At 36.8% G+C, this 12,617-nt stretch overlaps 1 protein-coding gene across 1 annotated transcript; it reads left to right on the top strand.

The window, feature by feature from the left end:
* The first annotated feature begins 1,244 nt into the window (after positions 1 to 1,244).
* On the top strand, positions 1,245 to 9,049 carry LOC112187649 (plant cysteine oxidase 4). The gene is made up of 6 exons (XM_024326529.2): positions 1,245 to 1,363; positions 1,716 to 2,048; positions 6,108 to 6,253; positions 6,686 to 6,833; positions 8,296 to 8,499; positions 8,627 to 9,049. Exons 2-6 carry the CDS (start codon positions 1,946 to 1,948, stop codon positions 8,743 to 8,745), a joined length of 720 nt encoding a protein of 239 aa, XP_024182297.1. The 5' UTR covers positions 1,245 to 1,363; positions 1,716 to 1,945; the 3' UTR covers positions 8,746 to 9,049.
* The last annotated feature ends 3,568 nt before the right edge of the window (positions 9,050 to 12,617 follow it).

The following is a 12,617-nucleotide window of genomic DNA, read 5'->3' as shown; positions in this document are numbered from 1 at the left end:
ATTCGCAGAAGCTAGATGTTTGTCTGCGCTCTCTCTCTCTCTATAGTCTGCATGCTCTCCTTTATGTTTCTCTGTAAATCATGGGCAATATCAAGGGCAAAATGGGAAGTTTGAAAGTTTCCCCAAGATGAACAGTAAAGCCCTCTTAGCTTTATTATATATATATATGTGTGTGTGTGTGTGTGTGTGTGTGTAATAAAGGGGTGAGGGCAAAAAAGTCTTAAAAATAAACAACAAACAAAAAGAAAACTTAATTGGATATTAGAGAAGACCTTATTGGAGTCTTTATGGGTAAGTGGAAAAATAATAATAAGTGGGTAGAATAAGGAGGAAAAAAGTCCCTAAAATTAGGGTAAGTGGTCAAAAACCCTATTTTTCTCACTTTAGAAATTTATATTAATTTCATAGTGTTATAAACAAAAGAGACATATGGAGAAAATATAGAGAATATACAAGGGAAGTAGAAGCCTGTTTTATTCTCATTAGATAATTTTATACAGGAGTTAGAGTTTACATTATTTATGTGGACAGTCACACTATATATATATATATATATATATATACTATATATATATAGTATTTACCACACTTCTCTTTAAATGTTCACCAATAAACGATAAATATGACGCACAACATCTCTATTTATTGTTGTCTCTTCTAAAATCTTGCCAAGTACCAAAATCTAATGAGATTAAAATTGATCGAAACAGAAAGGAGTATGATGTGTATATATATCCTAGGTATTGTACTTTTGAATGCTCATTTGATGAGAATCTTCCCCCGCCCTCCAAAAAGAAAAAGTTCATAGTAGTCCCTATTTTATAAGTTGTCCTTGGAGTTAGTCTACCATACATCAATATTGATACATCAACTAAATTAGTTTCATTCAGAAGTTGAATGACTCTATACATTGGTACTAGTTTAGTTTGAGACTCTACTTTACTTTTGTATCAAATTAGTCTACTCCTATACATTGAATGACTGTGTATTGACTCAGCATTATACTTCAACCAAGTCAAAACGTTCCTCGATGTTTGTAATTGGATCCAAAGATTCGGTGTATAAACAAAAAGACTGAAAACTCCCGATCCATAATGTTAAAAAAACCTGAATGGAGGCGATAAGCAACGCTATATTAACATAACAATAGGAAAAAACAGGAGGGGTATTTTGGTGAATATGGAGGCTAAGTGTTGGGTGGTAAATTACCCAAAAAAAAAAAAAACCTGACCATAAAAGGTAATGACGTAGACGAAGATCTTCCTTTGAGTTTGTTCCTCTTCTTATTTTGCTACCGATTTCTCACTTCATCGCCTACCTCCCGCTTCGTTTTCCACCTAACCCTTCATGGCTCTCAACCCAGGTACTCTCTCTCTCTCTCTCTCTCCGTTGCTTACTGGATCTCATTTATGGCTTCTTCATCTTTGATCCAACGCGGATTGAAATTTCTTTACATCTTTTGGTTTTTACATATAATTCCTTGATTTCACGCGATTAATATTCATCTTATTTGCTCTAATTCAACCCTGAAATGGGTCTTACATGTTGAATATGTTCGATGTATGAAGTTTTGAATATATTTTGCTTTACCTTTCCATTGGGTTGATTGGAATTCATGGAAAACAAGAACTGGTTAGCTGGTTGAAAAATATAGTTCATATTTGCCTTATTCCATTAATTTGACGGCGGCTTCATATTGGTTCTTTGTTGAGTAGGTGCTCACAGATGAGATTGGCGAGAGGGAACAAATAAGTGCCATGCAGCTTCATTGTTGTTCCTCTGCTTTGCAAAGAAAGAGGTTTGACATGCTGTATAGAAGGCAATAATAAGGCTTGCCACTCTTTTGGATTGGCATTGCGGTCGATATTTTTGTTGCGAAGACGTTATCGGCTTACTGACTTTAGGGCTCTGGTCCATTCAGTTAAGTTGGTACCGTCTTTGCATCATGCCATATTATATTCAGAGACTCTATAATCTGTGCAAATCATCTCTTTCGCCCAATGGACCTCTTTCCGAAGAAGCCCTCGAAAAAGTTCGCACTAAACTAGGTATGAAGAAATGCTCCTTTTATTTCCTGATATGTTTAACTGAGCATGTTTAAGTTGTGTTTGCCTTCTGTTGCTTAGTTTTCTACTATGAAAATCATTTGCGAGTTCTAGTTGGAACATTAGAGAGTGAATTGTGTTTTAAAGTGAATTGTATCTTTGAAGAAGTAAATGAACCAGTTTGTCCATGACAATGTTGGAAAGAATGGTGCCTACTCTCCCTGAGTTCAGCTGCTGCCTACTAAGTCATAAACAGGAAGGAGTTGCCCTTACAGTTTGTTTTCATGCAGACTGAGCTATCTGATAAACCGAGGACTGCAATGAACAATGATCTTTTAAAGAACTGAATATTTTCTGAACATCTAGAAATTCTAATAAAAGTTGCTCTTGTGTGGCCTTAGAAAAACCATCTGATAAATGTTCACACATACTAGAACCCTTCTCTTATGACATTTCTGTTAAATTATGTGTGACCTTCATTGTCTGGAAAATTAAAATTCATTAGTTTGATCTGGTTTTTAAAGAACCATTTCTGCTGTCAGATATTTAAGAACTTTATTGTTTACATTTATTTGTGAAACAACAAGTCTTAGAAGTCTGTAATTTTTGTTACTCAAGCTGATCTTGCTTTTGTTGACTTCCTTGGTACCGATAATAATTACCAATAAAAGACTTTTTCCATATTTCCTCCGTGCATTTTCATGTATATGTTTTATGTCCTTTTGCAGTACTAGCTTGAAGCTGTAATCATTTAGGTAAGATAAGGGAACTATTGCTAGCGTAGCACAAAGTTTTTGTAGCATCCAAATTCCTTCATGTGAGATCAATGTGGTTCCTTGCCCGAATTCATCTTTTGTCTTAAGACTAGCCTGCCTATTAATTACTGAATTGACAAACGTCTGACCTCATATCTGTTAAGCTTACTGTCATATGGTCGTGCCATTATGCCTAACCAATGTTAGACATATGTACGTCCATCTAAAGCGTAAACCCTAAACCCTTATTTGGAGTTCTCCACTACTCATGCTTAAAAACAAGTACTCATAAGGTGTTCATAAGGCACATAAGTTGATTGTTAATTGCAGTCCTTGGTTTATTAGTGTGAGGTTCTAGACCATTAGAACACTAATGTGCCTCGTTGGGAGTTTGACCAAGAATGGTTGGTGGTATATGTAACAACATGTGAATTAGGAAATGTTAACGACAACAAAGTTACCTCTTTCCTTTTTGACTCTTAACGTATTTAAGACTGGTATTTAGTTATATACCCCACGTTTCTTAATCACTAGTTTCAATAATTTTTCTTTAATGGTTTTAATGCTCAGATGCAGAAGATTTCACAACTATTGGATTCCCCACTTTGCTTTCCATGTTAGCTGTTCACACACACACACAGAAGAGTCTTTTACTTCTTTCTCTTTCAGGGAAGGTTGGTTTTACTTCAGAAGATTTAGTTATTTCCTGATATATCAAACCAAGCATGTTTAAGATTTGTGCCTTCTGTTGCTCAATTTTCTGTGGTGACTATTATGTTCCATTGCTAGTTGGAACGTTTGATAGTGAAACTGTCTCTTGAAGTGAAATGTATTAGTTAAACAATATTAAATATACTAGTGTTTCTACGACAATGTTGGAAAGAATAGTACCGATTCTCCATTAGTTGAACTGCTCCCCACTAAGTCATAAACAGGAAGGAGCTGCTCATGCAGTTTGTTTTAATGCAAACTGAGCTATGTAGTAAACCGAGGGCCTGCATTTAATAGTGAGCCTTAAAACAACTGAATATTTGCTGAACATGTATAAAATATAATTAAAGTTGATTTTGTGTGACCTTAGAAAAACCATCTGAGATATGTTCACACATATGAGAAACCTTCTCTTATCACATGTCTGTTAATTGATGGCTTCATTGACTGAAAAATAATTTTTCATTAGTTTGATCTGGTTTTTAAAGAACTGTTTCTGCTGTCAGACAATTAAGTGCTTGCTGTTTACATAAAGTAGTGAAACAACAATTCTTGGAAGTCTGTACTAATCATCTCCTTGAGCTGATCTTATTTCCATTTACTTCCTTGGTGCCAATGTTAATTGCCACTATAAGTCCTTTTCCACATTTCCTTGTATTTTTATATATATGTTTTATGTCCTTTCAATACTAGCTTGAAGCTATAGTTAGATAAGACAATGGAACTATTGCTAGAGTACGAAATTTTTTTGTAGCATTCAAATTCTTTTATGCGCTTTTGTGAGATCAATGTGGTCCTTTTCTTGATTTCATCTATATGGATAAAAGACTAGCCTGCCTATTAGTTACTGATTAACAGAATTCTGCCTTCATATCTGTCTATCTTACTGTCATATGTCGTGCCGTTATGCCTCACCAATGGTTAGACATTTGTAATTCCACCTGAACCTTGTACCTTAAACCCTTATCTGGTGTTTTCCACTACTCATGCTTAAAGACAAACTCTCAAAAGTGCCATGCTCTTGCTACCATGAAGAGATCATTAGTGTGAGGTTCTAGATCATTAGAATGCTAACATGCCTCGTTGAGAGTTTGACGAAGTTTGGTTGGTGGTATAGGTAACAACGTGTGTATTAGGGAATGTTACGACAGCAAAGTACCTCTTTCCTTGCGACTCTTTTGACATATTTAGGACTGTTTAGTTGTTAACCCATGTTTTTTAATCACTAGCTTCAATTTTTATTTTTTCCTCAATTGATGGTTTGACTACTTAAATGCAGAATGTAGAGAGGGATGAGGGGAAGTCTAGGTTTTTTACTTCAGAAGAATTAGTTATTTGCAAACAAGCTGAGCCAAGTCTTCTCATTTTTATAGTCAAGTTGAAGGCTTGAGCTTGGCTCCTGGCTCAGTGATTTTCATAAATAATTCACGAGTTGTCTTGCAGCCCTGCAAACACACTAAGTAATTGTTTTACAAAAACAACTAGGAATACTGACTATGCTTTTTAAGGGCAGATGGCCGATGGCTGCATTTGGTCGGCTTTCAGGTTGGGCTTGGTTGTGCAGCTTTTCAGGTTTGGTCTTGGCCAGGTTTTATTTTGGGCCTGAAAGGTCCCCAGCCATTTTACTAGCCCACTATTGTAATTTGGAACGTTTTGTAGGTGCCAAAACCCTGTGTGGGAAAGTTACTGCCGTTGGTACTACATAGTATCTTCAAATCCCTTTCCCTTGTGACTGATGACAATCATCTTCTTCTTCTTGTTTTTTTTTTTTTTTTTTTTTTTTTCCTCTAATGCTAAATGCTTATAAGACAAACCATTATGATCAGTAGAATGGCCATATAATACTATAGTACATGGTATATATATTTTCTATTTTTCTTTTTCGTGGTGTACTACATAGTATAGTACATGGCATCAAAACCAATTTACGTCGGGCCTATATGGGACTGACATGTTTTTGATTCCCTTGGTAAGAGTAAACAATAGAATGAAGAGACTTTCCATTCCCCTAGTGTGTGTATATTAGTATTTAGACAATTAGGTACAAAGCTTATTCATGAGATTCATCTTTAAGCTTGTCCCAAGATTCTTTACAGGCTGTCATACTTTGTTTATGGCCATCCTTCATTCCCTTAGAGTAGATTAATTTAATATCCTAGACATGTAGGTACCAAAGCTTATTTATGAGATTCATCTTTAAGCTTGTCACAAGCTTCTTTGCAAGCATGGCCAGCTTTTTTGTTTCTAGCTTCTAGCTTTTTTGTTTCTAGCTTCTTGTTTTACCATTACTATGCATCAGTTGTATATTACGGCCCTGAAACTTTGACAATTTGACTTGTGTCTGTTCATAATAAACACATGTTGTGTTTTATGGGGGCCAATTTGTAATTTTAAGAACTTGCATTTACACTGTTATTACCTCTACACATTCAATCCTTTTTTTTTTTTTGGTACAGACATGCTCATTGCCTTTAGTTCTAGGGTTTACACCCTTCTGTAATTTTTTTTTTCTTTTGGTTGCAAATTAAGTCCTTGTGTAATCTCATATGACGTGTTTTTGTGTTGCACTCTGATGTTATGTTAATTACATTTTCAGAGAAAATTAAGCCTGCAGATGTAGGTCTAGAACAAGAGGCACAAGTGGTACGCAACTGGTCAGGTGCTATGCTTGAGCGTAATGTGGATCATCAGTCACTGCCACCAATCAAATACTTGCATTTACATGAATGCGATAGTTTCTCTGTGAGTTCAGGGATCCAAGTAACCTGTTATTGATTAAAAATTCTTTTGGGTTCAAATCTGGGGACTTATACAGTTACAGTGTTTGATAGTTTCTTGAAATAGGCACAAAAAAGGTTGTTTTCATATTTGTGTGGAAAAAAAAATGCTTACTTTAATAGTAGTATTACATTAACTCTTATAACTTCACATAATTGTATTTAGTACTTTAATAGTTCTTAAAATGTAATGTTTATTGTGAATTTAAATTCATATTTTACTGAATCTCCTCCAAATGGAGTGTGTTCTGACTTCTACGACTTGATCTTCCCATACATAAGTCCTGCACTGTCAATATTCACTTAAAATTGTAAATTGAAATATGTGAGAAAAACTAGAAGTTGAAATATGTGAACTGATTTACAGGTTTTCATGAATTGTTATTATTTCTTGTAGATGGGAATCTTTTGCATGCCGCCTTCCTCTATCATACCTCTTCATAATCATCCAGGAATGACTGTGTTGAGCAAGCTTATATATGGTACTTTGCGTGTTAATTCATATGACTGGCTTGATTTACCCGGGTCTGCCGATCCATCAGAAGGTATGTGTCTTCACAGTATCTCCCATCTACTTCATTAGTGTTATTACGTTGGTCTTGCTGCATGCTCCAAAAAGTTATGCGTAATTTGGTCTGTGAATGTTCGCATCTCTATGCAGAAAGAGATTCGTTTTCTAGGTTAGGAAATTGCTTATAGATATATGTTTCCCCAAATCCCAAGTCATTTGTCCTTTTAGGTTATTATATATTTTATAGTTTCTCTTTCTGAAATTCTTTTGGCACGTTTAATTTTTGTTCATGTGTTGATATTAATATATTGACATCTGAATGGAGATAATGAAGTCAAGCTTTGCCATGACTTAATCATGAATACAAATAAGAGAAAAATATATGCCATTGTAACAACCAATTAAAAAGACAGCTTGGGAACACATCATCAGCTTCATTCCTTCTTTGTTTCAGGTCTTGTTATCCATAAAGTGGGGCTCTTTTTCTTTTTACGAAGAAGACTTGCATACTTAATGGTTCATTCGAATTCCACACAGTAGTTAAAGTGTTTCCAAATGATGTTTGAGCCTAGAGGCTATGAATCCTTTTTTTTTTTTTGGGTGTTCCTATATAAGGGCATTTGGCAGTAGAAGAGGACAGAATAGACACATTCCCTCTTTGCTTGGTGGTATTCTAGTTGAGGCATGCGTGGATGATTGTTCTTGTCACTTAGGAATACTGTTTGCATCTTACTTGAGACATGTCATTATTTTCATCAAGTCGGGTCAGAAAACATGTGATGTCCATGTTTTGCTTCTGGCGGTTTATGCCTTAAATGTGGTTCGGAGCATTTTTTGGAAGCCCTCAACAGTTGGGTATCCTAGACTGGTTGATTGCTGCTGCTATGCTGTTTCTGTGGTAACAGGGCTTGCATCAGTCTCATAACATGGTTTCTGGTTTATCGTACTGCCCTTATTTCTTTGGGGGATAGGAGATATATGGCATAACTTTGGGTTCTTGAATTGTTGGGTTGGGGGAGTACAAGCCCTGAAAGCTGCTTCCTTTTGTGGACCCAGGGATCGAAATTGGGGCCTCCTGCTGAACCCTACAATATTAAGGGGGATTCGAACCCCAGACTGCATCAGAGCAAACCATGGGCTTGACCCATCTTTCTAACCCCTTGTTGGTCTTTCTTCAGACTGTCCTGAAATACCTGTAGATGCAATATGTACAGATTGATTAAGAGGCAGCTGTTAATTAGAGGGGATACTTCGGTATTGTGATTTAGGCTTTATAAGATTGTTAGAAACTAGGTTTGTTTTTTATGTGGACACCTTGTCCTCTTCCATTGATTGTGTACTTTTTCTTGTTATTTCAACAAAATTTTGTCAGGCAAAAAAGAAAAATTCTTGTTTGCTGTTTAAATAGGCAACCATTGGCATGATGAATGTGTTTCCCCCACATCCCATTCCATGCCCCTCCTTTTTACTACATTTGTACTTTTTGATTTTTGCAGCAAGACCGGCGAAACTGGTCAGAGATGATGAGATGACCGCTCCTTGCCCGGCAACAGTTCTCTATCCCACAAGTGGAGGCAACATCCATAGTTTCAAAGCTATAACTCCCTGTGCCATATTTGACATTCTAGCTCCACCTTATTCGTCTGAAGATGGTCGACACTGCACTTATTTCCGGAAGTCCTCAAGAAAAGATCTGCCTGGTAATGAACTTTATCTATCTTCTTGATTATCACAGTTGTGGAAATTCCATTGTTTTCTAAAGTTTGGATCATTTAACTGGTAGGATTGCTTAACTGTTTCATTTTCTTGGCTTTGTTTGAAATGAAGGTGATGTTGAGTATGATGGAGTCACAGCTCCTCAAGTGACTTGGTTAGAAGAGTTTCAACCTCCCGACAACTTTGTGATTCGGAGAGGGCTCTACAGGGGTCCTGTTATTCGAACTTGAGAATTCTCGTTTGGTTGTCTATACGATTTTAGTTAAATTTGCTTCTCACGATAGGAAACATTGAGGGGGGAACTGTGGCAAATGAGTTGTTGAAGCCATGGCAATAATTAATTTTTGGCTATGTAATTCGGCATTGGGCTTGTACATAATATTATACCGTTGTGGCCTGATTCGCTGACCTCACATTGAAACTAGTAAAGTAGTCGCTGAAAGTTTAGGGGAAAGACTCGAGGAAAATTTACATTTTTGTTGGGATTGTCTAATTTTTGTCAATAAATATGTGACCCTTCTAGCCTTTGTTGTATTTTCTTCCCTCTTCTACCAAGTCGATTTAATTGATTTGAAAGATTTAGTTTCTTGGTCTAGGTTTTTGGCAGTGAATAGGAAAGAAGTCCGTTGAAAATGACCTACAATTTGTATAATCTTATCACATTGAACAAAGACTAAAATAGTGATAATATCTTCAATATTTTCTTGTAATATTTTTTTTTATAATCACTAATTTTAATTTTGTTATCTTTCTGACATTTTGGTTGTTAGTGCATTTTTAGTTGATCATTCACAATTATAGTATTTGTATATATTCGATACCTTGGTTTTTATTATTATTATTATTATTTTTTCTAACCCTTAGCTCACCTCAACCTTACATATGCCAGTGAGAATCGAACCTATGACCTTTACAATATTGAAATTATAATTTATCAACAGGTCATAGCTCACCAGCATATTTGATACCTTGTTGATATTTTTATCGAAATTTCTGTTTTCCGAACTCTTGATATTTTCATGATATTTGATATTTTGGTCCTTTCGATGACAACTGTGCAAGCTTAAGACTAGACATGAAAGACCATGGAATACCATTTACCCTGCCTTCATATGCCTTGCCAGCATATACTGCAAGGAGCTCAGTGAAGAGCATTCCCAAAAACTCAAAACAAATGTTACAAAATTACATGCATTTGGAGAATGAAGTAAATGTATCCTCAAATTACTCATATTGCATAAACAAAACTATTTGAAAACGATGAATTGAGCAACCGTGAATCAATATATCTAGCAACCAAGAATGCAGGCTATAGCTTCATTAACCTTTTCTAGCTTCAATTTGATCTTTGCTGAATCTTGAGCTCTCGATCTTTGTCGGTTAGATCTACCGACAAACAACCACCAATGCCGTCGCTCAAACCCCATTTCCAACCACAAAGTAGAGCATATGAATAGAATGTACGGGGAGATAGCTTCCGCAACCACACCAAATGTGCCAACCAGCCCCCAAGTCCACTATCATAGACACATTTTTGAGTTGAACTGTTGAAGCAAGCCTCATTGTAGGAAATTAAAAGTATTAACAAAACAACTTCAGGGATTCTAAATTCCTATTATTGTTGTAAAGAATTGGAAAATTGTATTGTATTCATCTCACCATGAGGTTTATATAGGGTTACATTTCGCATACATTACGAGTCTGTCAATCGCATACATTAAGCAATACCTATTGCATGAATAGTCATTATCATTCACAACACTCCCCCTTAGATATTCCATGTCAATAGTGTTGCCTCTGCTATGCGCTTCTAAGTTGCCTCGTCAAAAACCTTGCCAAGTAATAAAAACTCTGTGGGAAAAAACAACTTTGGTCAAAGGAGAAAAAGAGCACAACGCGCGTGAATGTAGAGTAATCGACATCCTTTAACACTCCCTCTTGTGGCGCTTAAACTCGGTGATGACGCTTTGATTGTTGCCTCACTAAAAACCTTGTCAGGTAACAAAAACCCAAAAATAACCCTGGTCAAAGGGAAAAAAGAGCACAACACGTCCTTCACTCTTCGAGATCGAACATGTAGACATCATACCTCCCCCTGATTTCTACAATTATGGGAGTTTGGATAACTTTCTTAATCTGATGCTCTTCACATGTTTCTCGAAGGTGGTTTAGGTAACGACTTGGTAAACAAGTCCGCTACATTATCCTCTGAACTGATTTGATTCACTTCAATATTTAGAAGTGTTTGTTGTTGTTGATTGTAAAAGAACTTAGGCAATATATGCTTGGTGTTGTCGCCCTTGGTGAAACCTAACTTCATTTCCTCAATACAAGCTGCATTATCTTCATAAATGCATGTAGGTTCATATGTGGTAGACTTCAAACCACAAGTTCCTCGAATGTGTCTACTACAGACCTTAGCCATATGGATTCTCTCACGGATTCATGTAGAGCGATAATCTCTGCATGATTTGAGGAAGTAGAAACAAAGGTCTGCTTTGTAGACCTCTAAGATATCGCAGTGCTTCCCATGGTAAAGACATAACCCGTTTGGGAGCGACCTTTGTGAGGGTCAGAGAGATACCCTGCATCAGCAAAACCCATCAAGACATCGTTGTCATTTTGATGGAGAGGAGGAGGAGCAGGGAAGGTGGCGTTTTGCCTTGTGGAGTCCGATCCCACACTTCCGTTAATTCTTTTCTCTATGTAGGGATAGAACAAGCCCATATCAATCGTACCTCTCAAGTATCGAAACATTATCTTTATGCCAATCCAATGATGGCGTGTTGGAGTAGAACTGTGTCGAGCTAACAAGTTCACTGCGAATGAGATGTCCGGTCTTGTGCATTGAGCTAAGTACAATAAGGCCCCTATTGCACTTAGATAGGGCACTTCAGCCTCTAATAAGTCTTCTTCCTCATCCCTTGGACGAAACAGATGTTTTTGAGGCTCAAGACTACGACCGATCATGGGAGTACTCACAGGCTTTGCTTTATCTTCATTAAATTGCCTTAATAATTGTTGAGTATATGCTGACTGATGGATCATAATCCTATCACTACGGTACTCGAGTTCTAGTCTGAGGCAAAACCGTGTTTTCCCAAGATCTTTCATCTCAAATTCGGATTTCAAGTACTTAGCAGTTTCCTTTAACTCATCTAGAGTTCCAATTAGGTTCATGTCATCGACATAAACTGCTACAATTGCAAATCCGGAACTTGTCCTCTTTATAAACACTCATGGGCATATTTCACTGTTGACATATCCCTTCCCAATCAAGTAGTCACTTAGACGATTATACCACATCTGTCCGGATTGTTTCAATCCATATAGTGAGCGTCTCAATCTTATTGAAAATGCGCTCCGTTGTTTAGAGCCACTTGACTTGGGTAATTGAAGTCCATCTGGAACCTTCATATATATCTCTGAATCTAGATCCACATAGAGATATGCTGTAACCACATCCATAAGCTGCATGTCAAGTTTTTCGGAAACTACCAAACTGATAAGGTAGCGGAATGTTATAACGTTCATTACGGGAGAATATGTCTCCTCGTAGTCGATTCCAGGGAGTTGTGACAAACCTTGTGCCACAAGGCGAGCTTTGTATCTAACAACCTCATTTTTCTCATTACGCTTTCTAACAAAGACCCATTTATGGTCAATGGGGTCTATTCCAGGGAGTTGTGACAAACCTTGTGCCACAAGGCGAGCTTTGTATCTAACAACCTCATTTTTCTCATTACGCTTTCTAACAAAGACCCATTTATGGTCAATAGGCTTTGTTAGTGAATCCAATTCAACCTGGATCGCATCTTTCCATTTAGGCCAGTCTGCTCTTCGTTGACATTCTTCAATGGAGTGAGGTTCGATATCATTGTGTTCTATAATTCCTTGAGCAATAGAATATGCAAACACATCATCAAGGATAATAGAATCTCGATTCAACGTCTCATGTACACTAGTGTAATTCATGGAGATCTCCCTATTTCCTGGAATTGGTTCTAACATTGGAGCGTCCCCCAATGATGTCTCTTGGACATAACCATAATCCGTAATATCTTCATGAGACGGGTTATTTATGTCAATGATTAATAGATCT

Source organism: Rosa chinensis, chromosome 2, assembly GCF_002994745.2.
Source record: "Rosa chinensis cultivar Old Blush chromosome 2, RchiOBHm-V2, whole genome shotgun sequence".
Lineage (NCBI taxonomy): Eukaryota > Viridiplantae > Streptophyta > Magnoliopsida > Rosales > Rosaceae > Rosa > Rosa chinensis.
The sequence above is the reverse complement of the archived record's forward strand: the minus strand, read 5'-3'. Positions and strand labels throughout refer to the sequence as shown.

What these genes read in the sequence shown, in the direction of transcription:
- LOC112187649 (XM_024326529.2), top strand. Translation starts at nt 1,946, where the DNA reads ATGCCATATTATATTCAGAGACTCTATAATCTGTGCAAATCATCTCTT. An exon ending in ATGAATGCGATAGTTTCTCT is followed by an intron (nt 6,254 to 6,685) that starts GTGAGTTCAGGG and finishes TATTTCTTGTAG; the next exon opens with ATGGGAATCTTTTGCATGCC. An exon ending in GTCTGCCGATCCATCAGAAG is followed by an intron (nt 6,834 to 8,295) that starts GTATGTGTCTTC and finishes TGATTTTTGCAG; the next exon opens with CAAGACCGGCGAAACTGGTC.